The sequence below is a fragment of the Ostrinia furnacalis genome, unplaced genomic scaffold, assembly GCF_004193835.3.
Source record: "Ostrinia furnacalis isolate ACB-3 unplaced genomic scaffold, ASM419383v2 OfSCF6924, whole genome shotgun sequence".
Taxonomy (NCBI): Eukaryota; Metazoa; Arthropoda; class Insecta; order Lepidoptera; family Crambidae; genus Ostrinia; species Ostrinia furnacalis.
This window is the reverse complement of record NW_021137163.1, coordinates 122,670-138,557: the sequence shown is the minus strand read 5'-3', so window position 1 is coordinate 138,557 and position 15,888 is coordinate 122,670. Positions and strand designations below refer to the sequence as shown.

The 15,888-nt window shown below is 40.1% G+C and overlaps 2 protein-coding genes across 2 annotated transcripts in view; one reads left to right on the top strand and one right to left on the bottom strand.

Annotated features, from left to right (window-relative positions):
- eIF2Bbeta (eukaryotic translation initiation factor 2B subunit beta) overlaps nucleotides 1-4,112 on the bottom strand; it is a 133,472-nt gene extending 129,360 nt beyond the window's left edge. The window contains 4 exon segments of the mRNA XM_028318484.1: nucleotides 2,001-2,138; nucleotides 2,552-2,681; nucleotides 3,302-3,388; nucleotides 3,893-4,112. Of these exon segments, the coding sequence (XP_028174285.1) occupies nucleotides 2,001-2,138; nucleotides 2,552-2,681; nucleotides 3,302-3,388; nucleotides 3,893-3,978 (441 nt within the window). The 5' untranslated portion in view covers nucleotides 3,979-4,112.
- A 2,035-nt stretch (nucleotides 4,113-6,147) lies between these two features.
- On the top strand, nucleotides 6,148-9,150 carry LOC114362906 (ankyrin repeat domain-containing protein 2-like). The gene is made up of 3 exons (XM_028318489.1): nucleotides 6,148-6,500; nucleotides 7,471-7,662; nucleotides 8,950-9,150. Exons 1-3 carry the CDS (start codon nucleotides 6,450-6,452, stop codon nucleotides 9,148-9,150), a joined length of 444 nt encoding a protein of 147 aa, XP_028174290.1. The 5' UTR covers nucleotides 6,148-6,449.
- The last annotated feature ends 6,738 nt before the right edge of the window (nucleotides 9,151-15,888 follow it).

Below are 15,888 nucleotides of genomic sequence, written 5' to 3'. Positions count from 1 at the left end.
GGCTTCTTGCAGCGAAGCTAGTGATTAGAAAGTAGGCTAGATAGGCGAAAAATTTCAGATGTTTGAGAGTAGTATTCTGCCGTGCTAGCGATATCAGCAGTATCTCATCTGAATGAGCTTATTTATAGTCCGGTCGCCGAGCACGAAGAATTTCGTCTAATGACACCAACTCCCAAGCTACCCATTCTTATCGCTCGCGCGTAATTATGTTGCTGCCGCGCTCGCACACTAACTGCGGCCGCCCGTCGAACAGTCGCGACAGCAATATAATTACGCGCGAGCGATAAGGATGGGTAGCTAGGGGTCATTGGACGAAATTCTACGTGCTCGGCGACCGGACTATAGTATCCACCACTCGCCTGGTGTATCGCGCGGTGCTCGTCGCGGATGGCGCGCAGCACGCGGCGCACGATGTTCGCCGGCACCAGCTCCAGCGGCAGCGCGCCGCAGATCGCGCGCCCGGACAGACGCACCACGTTTATTAGGTCGCTGGGGAATACATTAGCTAACATAACGCACTTCCAAATTGGACCCTTTAAGCAGGACAACTGAACAGTTGTGCGTTTGTTTTATTAAAACACAGAATGTTAACATTAACCAGTAAAAGAAAAATCTTTTTTATAAAATGCAGCACAAAGCAAGGATTTGATTGTGATCTCTTTATTAGAAAACTAACTGTTCCTGCGAACTTCGTACCTACTGCCTATGTTCATCAGAAATCGTGTAGGATTTTAATGGTCAAAGAATTTTTCAAATTGGTCCAGTAGTTTCGGAGCCTATTCAATACAAACAAACAGTGAAATACAAATTAACTTTATTTTAGGAGGTAATTTCACACTTACTAAGCTGTAGCATTCTCCGAGTCCTGGATGATCTGCTCCAGAAGTGTGAGTGTAGCCAGTGCTATATTGTTTGAGCCTTCAATTTTTCTAAAAATCAAAATGATTATTGAATTAAAAACTCACAAATTTATTCTATCCTATTCACATCATAAAACGGTATACACTGCTTGANAAAACATACGGGTCGAATTGAGAACCTCCTCCTTTTTTGAAGTCGGTTGAAAATTAGGCATACACTAAGTAAACAAAATAATGCGGATAAAAAACAAGGTAAACCAACAAAATCAGGAGATTTCGACATTATAAGGATCATTTATTTCATGACTAGCTTTCCGCCCGCGGCTTCGCCCGCGTGGAATTTTGTCTGTCACAGAAAAACTTTATCGCGCGCGTCCCTGTTTCAAAAACCGGGATAAAAACTATCCTATGTTCTTTCCCGGGACTCAAACTATCTCTATGCCAAATTTCATCAAAATCGGTTGCGAGGTTTAAGCGGGAAAGCGTAACAGACAGACAGACAGACAGACAGACAGAGTTACTTTCGCATTTATAATATTAGTTGGGATTTGGACATCACACGCAAGGCTATCTTTAACCTACTAGGGGCCCTGGGCATATAAAGATCAAGGGAGGCCCTTCTCACCTGGAGAAAGATCTTTTATGAGAACAGACGTGGGCCTCCTCTATCGCGGGACCCTGGGCACGTGCCAGATAGTGTGGACAAAGGATATTGCCACAGGTTAAACTCTGTGTGGTTCCAGCACAAAACCTTAGTCACCTCTCACGAAATCTACACCAAAATACGACCCCCTCTCTAGCTGTAGATGTCGTGAGAAATGACTTAGGCACAAATATGCGAACATCAGACCTCCCCAATCCATCTAGAGTGAAATAAAATGAAATAGTTTATTCAGTATAGTACATAGGCCCTTTCCAGGGCACTTATACACGTCCCAAATATAGCTCGCCCTACCACCACTTCGGGACAACATATGGGCTGGTGCTGAGAAGAAGTGGCGGAAGAAACTCAGTTACCTTTGTCAGTCTCTTTTTAATTCAACACAGTAGTTTATAGTGTAGATCAAATGCTCTTGGCATCTGGTAAAGTGAAGAGCCGTGTTCCTGTAATGGAAACAGAACGACTTGATGATGACTAACCTCAGCAATGTGGTCCCTCAAAGGCTCCCGCAAATCGGGCTGCGCAGCGCCTAGCGTACCGCGCCGTGCTGCCGCCGCCAAAACTAACCGCTGCAAGCTGTCACCCGCTCCTTCGCCACCCGCGCCTGATCCTCCGCTCTGTGGGAAAGTATTGCTATTCTTAACGCCATTATCCAACGCAGAAGTTCTTAATGAAAAAAAGTACTTTAAAACATATGTTTTTCTTAAAAGCTGGCCCTAATTTTACCTCTCCACCCATTTTCGGTTCAGAAATCTAATTGGTTATTCAAGTAAGCCTCTTCTACTCTCTGCTTTGGTGGAAACCTGGTCGTAGACACCAAGGATCATGAGCATACAATGCCAGAGGGGAGCGGACAGATAGGTAACTCCTAGCAAGAAAGCTACCCATCCTTATCACGTAATTATATTACTGTCCGTCGCACAGTCGCGACAGCAATATAATTACGCGCGAGCGATAAGGATGGGTAGCTAGGGGTCATTGGACGAAATTCTACGTGCTCGGCGACCGGACTATAGTATCCAACACTCGCCTGGTGTATCGCGCGGTGCTCGTCGCGGATGGCGCGCAGCACGCGGCGCACGATGTTGGCCGGCACCAGCTCCAGCGGCAGCGCGCCGCAGATCGCGCGCCCGGACAGACGCACCACGTTTATTAGGTCGCTGGGGAATACATTAGCTAACATAACGCACTTCCAAATTAGACGTTTTGAGCAGGACAACTGAACAGTTGTATGTTTGGTTTTATTAAAACACAGAATGTTAACATTAACCAGTAGGTAAAAGAAAAATCTTTTTTATAAAATGCAGCATGTGCCATGTCCGTCAGGTTCATCTTCTTCGTCGGGGTCACCAATTTGTGCCATGTTGGGAGACCGTATGAATGATACAAGAGTTGTAGTTAGTCTCTGCTATATGTCTGTTTATTAACGCGGACTACACTATATTTATACGATATAGATTATAGATAAATGACGTCACAGCATCAGCACTATACGTGATAAATGTGCTGACACTGTGAACGTGATCAAGATAAGATATGAAGAGATTAAGTATTGTGCCAACCGGCACACAGCACAAAACCAGGATTTGATTGTGATCACTTTATTTGAAAAACTAACTGTTCCTGCGAACTTCGTACTGCCTTTGTTCATCTGAAATAGTGTAGGATTTTAATGGTCAAAGAATTTTTCAAATTGGTCCAGTAGTTTCGGAGCCTATTCAATACAAACAAACAGTGAAATACAAATTAACTTTATTTTAGGAGGTAATTTCATACTTACTAAGCTGTAGCATTCTCCGAGTCCTGGATGATCTGCTCCAGAAGTGTGAGTGTAGCCAGTGCTATATTGTTTGAGCCTTCAATCTTTCTAAAAATCAAATATTTTATTGTATTAAAAACTTAGAATTCTATCCTATTCACATCATAAAACAGTATACAATGCTTATAAGAATTTCAGTAAGCATTTCATGTGTTGCTATAAAACCAGTAGGCATCTCGAATGAGTCTTAGAAGTCCTTTATATTTCATCATCTTTCATTAGTCATATCATGAGATTTTTTTATCTCTAGCACTTAAGTTCTGATTGGAATTTTTTAGAAAGTAATTAGAAATTGACACAATCATGCTAAACCTGGTGAAAAACATCCAGATTTATGAAAAGAGATTAAAATGGAATTGAGTAAAGAGATGTCATAAAAAAAACTTCCCTCATCAGTTTGATGAAAATGTTTACTTTAAACGTAAGGAAGTTTAGAGAGATTATGCCCGTAAAAATCATAGCACACCTGTACGATGTCTGAATAAATTAAAAAAGGAAGCAAAGAACTAGGAAATTATGAAATCTAAAGCAAAAGCTGCGACTTTCACGTACCCATTCCTGACATCGGAGACGAACTTTACCACTTTTTCTGCATACTTCTCGTCTAGTTCTTTAGCAGGCCCTTCTAACGGCGACATTATTGAACAGTTGTAAATAAAAATAACTCGCTTCAATAATTAATACGATTTAATAACCAAATTACAAACGTAATCAAATCAAAACATAACCTCAAAAATAATCTGTGTCAAAATCATCGTGACATTTGTTTGGTTGAAAGTTTGATTGAAAACATATTGCGCAGAACGGAACGTTCCATTTATGTATTACTTTTCTCTATGTTCCATTTAACCAGTCCCGTGCTACGCACAAAAAATGTGCCAAAATAATTTTTGATTTCAATTTTATTTGAATTTTATTTCTTTGTAAAACTATAATCATTTAAAAAATACTTTTGCAGGAATGATCGTTGCAGGGACAAAGCTTAAAAATTTTAGGCATTCCGACAAAGAAGTTTTTTTTCAACTGATTCCAATCAATTGCATCATCAATATCACTTTCACTGATAAAAGACGTCTGTATAGCCATGTTTCCATATTTTTTCCTCTTTGTCACCATGATAGAATTATTTTCACTTTTATCAGAAGCTTCACTTTGTGAGCATGGCCGTTTTCTGTTAAAACTTGTCCTTTTCGTTTTAGAGTTATCCTTCAATTTAGGTGTAGAAGTGCTCAAAATGTGATTAAAATCAAAAGACGTGCACGATGAGGAAGATTCTCTTAAATTTCGTTGATCTTCACTAAAAACGTTTTCTTCAGGTAAAGATATTCTACTCTGTAATTCAGTATTTATGTTATTGCTGGAATGCTTCGAGCTTGCTGAATTGATTGGTTCATTGTGCAAGGATCCTAGGGATGGAGATAAGATATTCTGTCTACGCATGACTTCGATGCTTATTTGTGACCTCTCACTGGAGCTACATTGATCAGTATGTTCAGAGGCATCTTCATTTGAGGAAACTAAAATAATAAAAAAAAAACATTTGAGTTAGGTTCGCATTCTGGATTGATATTTTTGGCTTGAATGTGATCATCTTTTAAAGATATTATGAACTTTTTATGTTAAATTCATCCTTGCTTGAGTAGAAAGATAAGCACACTTAAGCTGGAAACCTCAATTCAGAAACCAAGTATTTTTCTTAAACTTTTTAAAATCTTACTAACCTATTTTTTCTGTTCCATTAGTGTCATTGATGCTGTCACATTGTATCTCATTCGACGGTTTGTTGAAGCCTATTTGATGACATTCCAATACAGGGCTCATGTAAATATCCTGGGAGGTTTGATCTGCTTCATCATGGGTACTTGACGGTTCATTGTGAACTTCTACGACAGTAGTGACTTGTGTTGGATCTACTGATTCACTGGATTTACTGTCAATACTCTGTGGTAGAGAATCGGACCTATTACTTCTTCTTGGGGGTGTTATGCTATCATTTAGACTCCTGCTCCTGCTTCTATCTTTGCCAGGTGTTTGATTAGATGGTGACTTTTCAGCAAAAATATGCTCCTGAGATCTGTTTTCATATAGTTTTACAGTAGAAATGCTTTCATTTTCAAGGTTTCGAACCAAATCATCAGCATATATTTCAATTAAATCTTCAATAGAACTACTTTCTTCGTTGTAAAACAGTTTTTTATACAACTTTTTCATCTTTTTTTCTAAATCCTGATAAAACTTTTTAGGATGGTCATGCTTGTCAGGCATCTTTTCAATTATAAGAGGAGGTAGAGGGCTGTAGGGTCTCGATTCAGGTACATTTGATGGAGATATTGCACCGTATAGCGATTCTCGATCCTCAGGAACTGGAGATAAAACTAAAAGCAGATGTTAAAAAATAAGTATAGGATACTTTTAAAATCTCAATGAACATTGGAGGGTTAGATTTGTACCTGGAATATCTTGAAAGAGGCTACGAATCAAATATGATTTCCTCCGTTCCCAGTCTTCGTGATAATTACTCCGCCACATTTTAAAACTTCTTGTAAGGATTACAACTTTATAACTCAACGTTTTCTAAAAATATTCTGAAAAGTTATCCTACCCGCATCTTAAAAAATAAAATTCCTTCCCTTAATATTTTTAATACCTGCCTTCTAAGTTCTTGTCAAAATAATGTTTTCTAAGTAAATTGAGATTTTAAATCTAATAGAATTTGAATAATCTTTAAAATCATAGGAAATTAATTTTATCACAAAATATTCCTTTACACGGAATAAAGCACAATACAGCTGATCGGACAAAAACTTTGGTTTCATTATCTGTGACGGGACGGGCAAGCAGCTGTCATTTCATAAAATATTGGTGTTTCAAATCAATAGTTGAATTTAGTGGAAATAAATGCTGTTTTCTCTGAATAAATGCATTTAAATGTGAATATTTAAGCGTAGAATTACGTCGCTTGTCTTAATTGAGCGATTTTTCAAGACTTGAGTGTAGTATTATGGACTTTTTCAAAGTTATTTGGTGGAGTATTATTCGCAACGCTTCAGCGATTATTTCGCTCGGAAATGTTTTATTTTGCCATGAACATTGATAGGAAGTGAGTAAAATGGACCTTTCCCCGGATGAAGACAACTTCCAAGGCCGTTTACTGCATCAGGTAAGATTTTGCGGTAGTTTAAACTTCGTAACAATTTTGGTCAATAAGAACAAAAAAATCTGATTGTGTGCGGTGAGTGTGTGAAATCTTCGAGTGTATTAAGTGTCGGAATGCATGCGAGATGTCACAAGTGGGCTATTTTAGTTTCACATCATTTAGTTTCGTTTTATTTGTAAATTCTTGAGACTGACTCAACATGCAATTCTTATTAGTCTTATTGGATTAAGTTAATATTTGTTACATGAAGTAGGATAATAACTAAATAATAAGAAAATACTGGAACACTAAGAACAGTCCAGAAACTAGTTAAAAAAGTAAACAACAAGTTGTTTTTATTTGTTGTTAGTTCTTCAATAAGACCTCCATTTCAAGGTCTCTAAGTGATAGATAATGACTATAGCAAATGAGTTCATCCTTGCCAAGTTATCACTTGCCTCCATTACTGCTCAATTTATGAATCATCATGTTATGCAAGTGTTACACTTGAATAAAATTACATGAAGATGTTACTTAGAATTCGGTTTTCAAAGGGCTTGAAAAGTACAAATGAAACTACTTAAAAAATAATTAACTGGCAAATAACCTGATTGGTAAAATAAATTTTTATAAAAATAGCTATGCACAAGCTCCATGTAAAATAATTAGTGTCATGGAAAAAATCCATTATTAATTTATTGGTTACTGAACAGTAATTCCGATAAATAAATAAAACATATACACATAAATTAAAGTTAATAAGGCGAACTTAATGCGGCATTCTCATCCAGAAAACCTTAGGGACAACCTGAGAATAGAGTACGAAATTATAGTTATAAATTATTAGTTGGTAGGGATTAAAACATTTAGCAATTTGTGTGCCCAAATTAAGAATTCTTATTAGAAAACTTTTAGTTGTTAGTTTTCATTACAGTTTGTATAACCTCAACTAATTAGTTAATTCATAGGCATCCTTCTTCATTTGTTCTTCCAGGCAGCGCTATGGGACAACGTCGAGCTCCTACAAGAGCTGATCGCAAACGGAGCGGACGTCGATGCGCGCGACGCCCGCAGCAGGACTGCGCTGCACGCGGCGGCTTTAGCGGACCGCAGCCGCTGTCTTCAAGCGCTGTGCGACGCGGGAGCCGATGTCAACGCTAGGGCCGAAGATGTAGCGGGAGGAGAGGTAACGTGATTTCTATAGTCCGGTCGCCGAGCACATAGAATTTCATCTAATGACCCCAAGCTACGCATCCTTATCGCTCGCGCGTAATTATATTGCTGTCGCAACTGTGTGAAGCGCGGCCGCAGTGAATGTGCGAGCGCGACAGCAATATAATTACGGGCGAGCGATAAAGATGGGTAACTTGGGGTCATTGGATGAAATTCTATCTACTCGGCGACCGGACTTCAGACTCGTCTAGTGGCTTACAGCGCTGCACGCGGCGGCTTTAGCAAACCGAAGCCGCTGTCTGCAAGCGCTGTGCGACGCGGGAGCCGATGTCAACGCTAGGGCCGAGGATGTGGCGGGAGGAGAGGTAATGTGGTCTCTAGACCCGTCTAAAGCCCGGTCTGTGAGCACGTAGAATTTTGTCCATTGACCCCAAGCTACCCATCCTTATCGCTCGCGCGTAATTATGTTGCTGTTGCGATCGCACACTCACTGCGGGCGCCCGTCGCACAGTCGCGACAGCAATATAATTACGCGCGAGCGATAAGGATGGGTAGCTTGGGGNGGCTATGCTCGGAGTTTCCCTGCGTGATCGAATCAGAAATGAGGAGATCCGTAGGAGAACCAAAGTAACCGACATAGCTCGCAGAATTGCAAGTGTTACACTTAAATAAAATTACATGAAGATGTTACTTAGAATTCAGTTTTCAAAGGGCTTGAAAAGTACAAATGAAATTGCTAAAAATTATTAACTTTGGCAAATAACCTAATTGGTAAAATTAATTTTTATAAAAATTGCTATGCACAAGCTCACATAAAATAATTAGTGTCATGGAAAAAATCCAGTAATTTATTTATTAATTTATTGGTTACTGAACAATAATTCCAATAAATAAATAACATATACACATAAATTATAGTTAATAAGGCGAATTTAATGCCATTCGGCACTCTCCTCCAGTCAACCTTAGGGCCAACCTAAGAATAGAGTAGGCAGTACGAAATTATAGTTATAAGTTATTAGTAGGAGGGATTAAAACATTTAGCAATTTGTTTGCCTAAATTAAGAATTCTTATTAGAAAACTTTTTATTAGTTTACATTACAGTTTGAATAACCTAAAACTCATTTATTTATGCACGTAGACTTTTAAAAAGCACTTTTACACGTCCCAGTATTAACCCTACCACTGCTTCGGGACAATAAATGGGCCAGTGCTGAGAAGAAGCAGCGCAAGAATCTCAGTCACTATTGTCAGCCTCAACTAATTAGTTAATTCATAGGCATCCTTCTTCATTTGTAGGCAGCACTATGGGACAACGTCGAGCTCCTACAAGAGCTGATCGCAAACGGAGCGGACGTCGACGCGCGCGATGCCCGCAGCAGGACAGCGCTGCACGCGGCGGCTTTAGCGGACCGCAGCCGCTGTCTTCAAGCGCTGTGCGACGCGGGGGCCGATGTCAATGCTAGGGCCGAGGATGTAGCGGGAGGAGAGGTAATGTGATTTCTAAAGTCCGGTCGCCGAGCACATAGAATTTCATCTAATGACCCCAAGCTACGCATCCTTATCGCTCTCACGTAATTATATTGGTGTCGCAACTGTGTGAAGCGCGGCCGCAGTGAATGTGCGAGCGCGACAGCAATATAATTACGGGCGAGCCATGGACCTATAAAAAAAGTCNGGCCGCGTGACGACATCGAGACGCTACTGAAGGCAGGCGCGGACACTCCGCTGGCGCTAGCGGAGCGGCACCACCGCCGGCACGCCGCCAACGCGCTGCGCGAGCACAGAGGTCGGTGTAGTGTCTAGCAGAGCGGCCGCGTGACGACATCGAGACGCTACTGAAGGCACAGGCTATGCTTCCTTCAGTAGCGTCTTTTTTTATGTGACAGGAGGCAAACGAGCAGACAGATCACCTGATGGTAAGTGATTACGTCGCCCATAGACACCCGCAGACCCAGGGGCGTTACAGGTGCGTTGCCGGCCTTTAAGGTGAAGATACGCTCTCTTCCTGAAAGCTTGCAAGTCGTATTCGTCCCGAGACACCGCAGACGACAGTCCATTCCACAGTTTGGTTGTACGGGGCAGGAAGTTTCTAGAGAAACGTGCTGTTGTAGACTGCCTAGCATCTAAGTGATACGGGTGGAAGTGCTGTCGGGTAGATCGATGGCGAAAAGTGGCGGCAGGAATCTTGATGTCGTCACGTGACCAACCTCTGTAGGTTGATCTAGCGGAGCGTAGCTCCTTTCTACCTGGTCTTACAGGACAAAAGGCTAATGCCGCCAAGAACGTCGTCCCGCGAGTCTAGAGGTTGCTGCTTGTGTCTAGCGGAGCAAAGCCACGTTGCTGTCACTTCTACCTACACATGTACCTACACTTAGTATGCAAATAAACAATTTGAATTTGAATTCTACAAAACAAAAGGCTAGCTAGCGGAATGACTCCTCCGGCGGCGTGCCGCTATAACGGAGGTTGGTACTAGTGTCTGAAGTAGTGAGGCCATATCTTTATTCTGTAGTTCTGTACAAAAGACAAAATGAACAGTACACAGAAAAACCAATTAAACATTACATTTCTCAAAAATTATAAACAAGTCTGTCTCTAAAATTAGCAAAGAAATGATCTTATGCAAGGTAAAATCGGTGGGCGTAGTGAGTAGGTTTTATTCTACAGGCAGTCGTAGGTGGCGATCCGAGTTAGCCAACTTACTCTTACATTACCGCAATATCGTTTGATTATCCTAACGAATGCTGGTAGTAATGACTTTGCACATTTAGCTGTGCTATGTATTCACAACTGCTGAACTTATTTCGATGAGGTTTGGTAAAAATCTATTTAGATTTTTTGAGAAAAACATTAGACTAGTTGCTTCCATGTCGTAAATCTGCTATATCCCAACTAATATTATAAATGCGAAAGTAACTCTGTCTGTCTGTCTGTCTGTCTGTCTGTCTGTCTGTTACGCTTTCCCGCTTAAACCCCGCAACCGATTTTGATGAAATTTGGCATAGAGATAGTTTGAGTCCCGGGAAAGAACATAGGATAGTTTTTATCCCGGTTTTTGAAACAGGGACGCGCGCGATAAAGTTTTTCTGTGACAGACAAAATTCCACGCGGGCGAAGCCGCGGGCGGAAAGCTAGTGCCTTATAATATTTATCGTTCGCAAAAAAAAATACATTGAATTAATAATAATTATTAATTTTGTGGGCTATTATAAATCTTAAAACAGAAAAGGTCACTCGTTTGCTCAAAAAAGACATTAAAATATATTTTAACTTGTAAAGTTTGGGAAACATAAATCTTAGAAAATACCACTTTATGATTGTTAAGAAGACAAATATCGCGGGAAGCAATTAATCAAAAGTTTTTTTATGATTGCACAACGTTGCCTAATATTTTAAATTAAACGTAAATAAAACGCCTAAAAAGTTATTTCCATAAGTGTATAAATAGATCGTCCAAATACCAGTTTATGGCGTTGACCGATACGGCTTGTTTGGACTAGGTGTTGCGTAATATCTAAATACGCCATAACCTACCGTAACACTGGAGGGCGCCACTGGCGGCGTAGGGCTGCGGTCATTTGAGAGCGTGGACTGCGTGTCTTTTAGTCGGTTATATTTCATGGAAAGTGAGGGCTTGTTCCCACGGCATTTCAGTTATACAGGGTCCCGCAAAACTGGACTGTCGTGAACACACATGTAAAAATTACTTATCTCATAAGTTGTTTGATATTCGAACGGATCGGTTTTTTTTGAGAAATCGGAATTTTTTGCGGGGCACTGCAAACGGAATGTTCACGTATCCTGCAAAAACCCTGGCAGTGTTTTCTTGATGTATGTACAATGCAATGTGACGGAACAGAATCCATACATTACAACACGCACTTTGCCGCTCTCAAGATGCGGTTTCCCCGTCTGATGCTGTAATATCTGAAGCATTGACTTACAATCCGGTCAAGTTAACTGCGCACCTGCCACCCGTGACGTCACGTCGCCTGGTACGGAACGGGGCGAAGCCACGATAGCCGAACGGTGAAGGGGTCGGACTGGCCAACTCGTGATCCGGGGAACGCGGGTTCGGTCCCCGCCGCCGCTCGACTATTGTGGTGAGCTCACTCGTGACACAAGCATATTTAGCTTAGTACGAGGGGCTAACGGGAATATTAGTAACTAGCTTTCCGCCCGCGGCTTCGCCCGCGTGGATTTTTGTCTGTCACAGAAAAACTTTATCGCGCGCGTCCCTGTTTCAAAAACCGGGATAAAAACTATCCTATGTTATTTCCCGGGACTCAAACTATCTCTATGCCAAATTTCATCAAAATCGGTTGCGAGGTTTAAGCGGGAAAGCGTAACAGACAGACAGACAGACAGACAGACAGAGTTACTTTCGCATTTATAATATTAGTTGGGAAGTTGGGATTTGTGTAAAAAAAATTACTAATAATCTTTTTTAAAAAAAAAAAAAAAAAACGCGGGGAGCTGTGCGCAGTTAACTCGATCGGGTTGTAAGTCGGTCAGCAAAAATGTAGCGATGAAGTAAACCGCCAATTTACCTATCATGTTACTATGTCACAAGCACTTGCTAGTTTTAATGTGTTTNATAATTTTGAACTTTACTGAAGAACAGTTAAAGATTATTTTCTCTAACTCGAGATTATTCTGTAACATAGTTTCAAAAGGTAATATGTGCTCGCGATTCGTTGAAGGAATCAATTTGAAAACTGACGAACCTTTTCATTCCGTGACTGTACAATGCAATGTGACGGAACAGAATCCATACATTACAACACGCACTTTGCCGCTCTCAAGATGCGGTTTCCCCGTCTGATGCTGTAATATCTGAAGCATTGACTTACAATCCGGTCAAGTTAACTGCGCACCTGCCACCCGTGACGTCACGTCGCCTGGTACGGAACGGGGCGAAGTCACGATAGCCGAACGGTGAAGGGGTCGGACTGGCCAACTCGTGATCCGGGGAACGCGGGTTCGGTCCCCGCCGCCGCTCGACTATTGTGGTGAGCTCACTCGTGACACAAGCATATTTAGCTTAGTACGAGGGGCTAACGGGAATATTAGTAATTTGTGTAATAACAAATTACTAATAATCTTTAAAAAAAAAAAAAACGCGGGTAGCTGTGCGCAGTTAACTCGATCGGATTGTAAGTCGGTCAGCAAAGATGTAGCGATGAAGTTAACCGCCAATTTACCTATGTTACTATGTCACAAGCACTAGCAAGTTTGAATGTGTAGCATGCAGTCAAATAATTCCGTTGACGAGGTAGCGTGTTTAGTGCTAATAACTGTTCAATGTCGTTATTACTAATTAATGTAAAGTTGTGGTCAAATATTAGCGGCAAGCTCTATGTATTAAACCGACCAATACCAAGTATCAGAGTGAAATAATTTAAAAACAAGTTTAAATCACTGTAGGATTAAAGTAAGAGCTTCTTTTAAGCCATTTTGGTGTATTTTTAACCGACTTTGAAAAAGGAGGGGTTCTATGTTCGGATGTACTTATGTATTTTTATAAATATCAATTCATCAACTGTATTTTCAATTTTTTTGCCTCATTTTCATGTTAGTGCTATAGAGTTATGAATTTTAGTTTCGGCTGCAACTTCTTTCTTTCTTTTAAGTGGTGTCCTACCTAAATGTATTCAAAATAAATTCAAATTATTTATTGCATGTCACATGGGTAAGGGTTGACAAAAACATAATATTGTAGGTACATGTGACGCCCAGTGAAGGCGTTGCACAAACTTAAAAATAACATTAAAATAGATAATTATTTGTCAAATTAAAATAAATTGTATAATATATTTAGGGTATTTTCTTCTTATTCGCTTGTACCGTCACTACTATCTAAAATTTTCATGCTCTCCGCTCATATACAGCCACGGCTCTACCGCGTTTTTGTATACACATAAAAATGCTAAGAACATAAGTTCCTATTCCGCGACCGCAGAATACATAATCGCAGTAATGCCGTATACTTAATGTACACTCGTCTTATGTGGCCACAGGGGCGTGTGGGTTGCGGTTTCATATACTACTAGCGGCCGCCCGCGACTTCGTACGCGTGATCCCGTTTTGTTTCGTAAAATCCTTTCTTAGCGGATGCCTACGTCATAACATCTACCTGCATGCCAAATTTCAGCCCGATCCGTCCAGTGGTTTGGGCTGTGCGTTGATAGATCACTATGCCAGTCAGTCACTCAGTCAGTCACCTTTGGGTTATACAGGGTGGAATTTTGTAATGCCACCTGGAGGAAAAGTACTCTTAATACTTTAGATAGAAAATTTTACTAAAAGAAAATATTCCTTTATTTTTGAAAAGAAAGAGAACAGCATTCAAAAATTTTAGATTTTTTTAAAATTCACTACCATACTATACGATTTTCTGTAACATAGTTCAAATAATTTAAGATTTCATGGTTTTCCTTTCATTTGATTTATCAAGTTTGTTAGAGAAATTTCATCCTTATACTTAACCCTAACGATCGATGTAATAAAAATACAGGGTGTCATTTTTAACAGATTTTAGGTGGTTCGATTACCGGGTGTGGCCAGCAAATTTTTAAAAATCTTTGAATGCAGTTCTATTTCTTTTCAAAAATAAAGGAATGTTTTCTTTGAGAAAAAAATTCTATCTACAATATTAAGAGTACTTTCCCTCCAGGTGGCATTACAAAATTCCACCCTGTATAATATATTTAGATACGTCTAGCGCTTAACTCAGGCAGTGCCTGAGGTATGGGAGCGGCAAGCGAGGGGTGATTTTGAAAGAAAGAAAAACATTATTTTGGGTCCACTAACTTAAAAAAAACACAGTTTGAATAAGTCTAACCGTCTCTGTGGTCTAGTGGTAAGACCACCTGCTTCAGTCGCAAAGGTTCCGGGTTCGATTTCCAGTTTATCCACAACGAGGAAGCTCTTGGCCTGTATCTCACCTGATGGTAAGTGATAATCAGGCCGAAGGTGGAAGCGAGCTTCACCCGGAATCTGAAGCAGGTGGTCTTACTACTAAACCACAGAGGCGGTTAAAGCTGTTATCCAACACACTTCTCTGCTCCGCTCCGCTCCGCTTTGGTGGAAACCGGGTCTAATGGAGATGTTCGCGTGCTCTTTTAGAGTATTTTATTTCTTCTTACTCTTTCTTTCTTTTAAACATATTTAATATTCACTATAGTAATAATTATATCGTCAAATTTTGCGAACTTTCTATCCACGTATGCAAATGAGTGATTTGGACAATAGATGTGCAATTTCACCGTTTACAGCACATCATTATGGTTATCTCGATCACCTGCGCGCGCGCCGACTGTGACTTACTAGTGATGCGCGCTCAGTTATCGATATTTTAGAAAATCATAAACTTCAACTTGATAATGGTCAAGTCAAATTTTATATTTTACTTGCTGATAGTCCTTACTACACAAATTACTAATAGTCCCGTTAGCCACTCGTGGTAAGCTTATGCTTTTATTACGAGTGGGCTAACCCCCGTTCCTCGGACTTCGAGTCGGCTAGTCCGACCCCTTCACCGTTCAGCTATTGTGGCTTCAGACAAATTCATGCTCTTCCGACTCAAAACAAAAGGAAAGATTCATAATTTTTATCATAAATTCAAATAATTACTTGTAGCATTCTATCATTCCTCTAGATGGCAGATAAGCTATCTTAACCGTAGGTCATTATGTCGATATAACCTACACTTTATCGACACCGTCATCAACGACTGTCACAACGTCACTATCGCGCGGCAGTGTGACACTAGCCGCGGTCGCGAGCGCGCGTCGCGTTACGTAAAGTAAATATACGAGTTCGCGAAGTGTGTGTTGTTACAAGTTGACTAAAAAGTGATTTTGTTAGTGCAGTGCCCAGTAAATGAAGTGTAAAGTGCAGTTAAGAGTTAAAATACTGCTTCTGATAACTTTCTGGGAATAAATCAACAGGTTTAATAATTAACAATATTAACAACGTAACACAACAAAATATAGCTCACATAATATTATGGCTCTTCTCTAGCGACTTCTGAATGGAGAATCTTTTAATTATTATTTAGTAAAACTTTATTGCATTAAATAACAGAGTCCAAAAGGCAAAACTAATGCTATAATATTGTATTCTTTTCCTCCAGTTAACCTTTGGGCCAAAATTTTAGTTGGCGGTGCATAAGTGCATAAAGATTTTAATATAGTAACTTTGAAATAATTAAGTTAAAAAAGTTGCTCATTT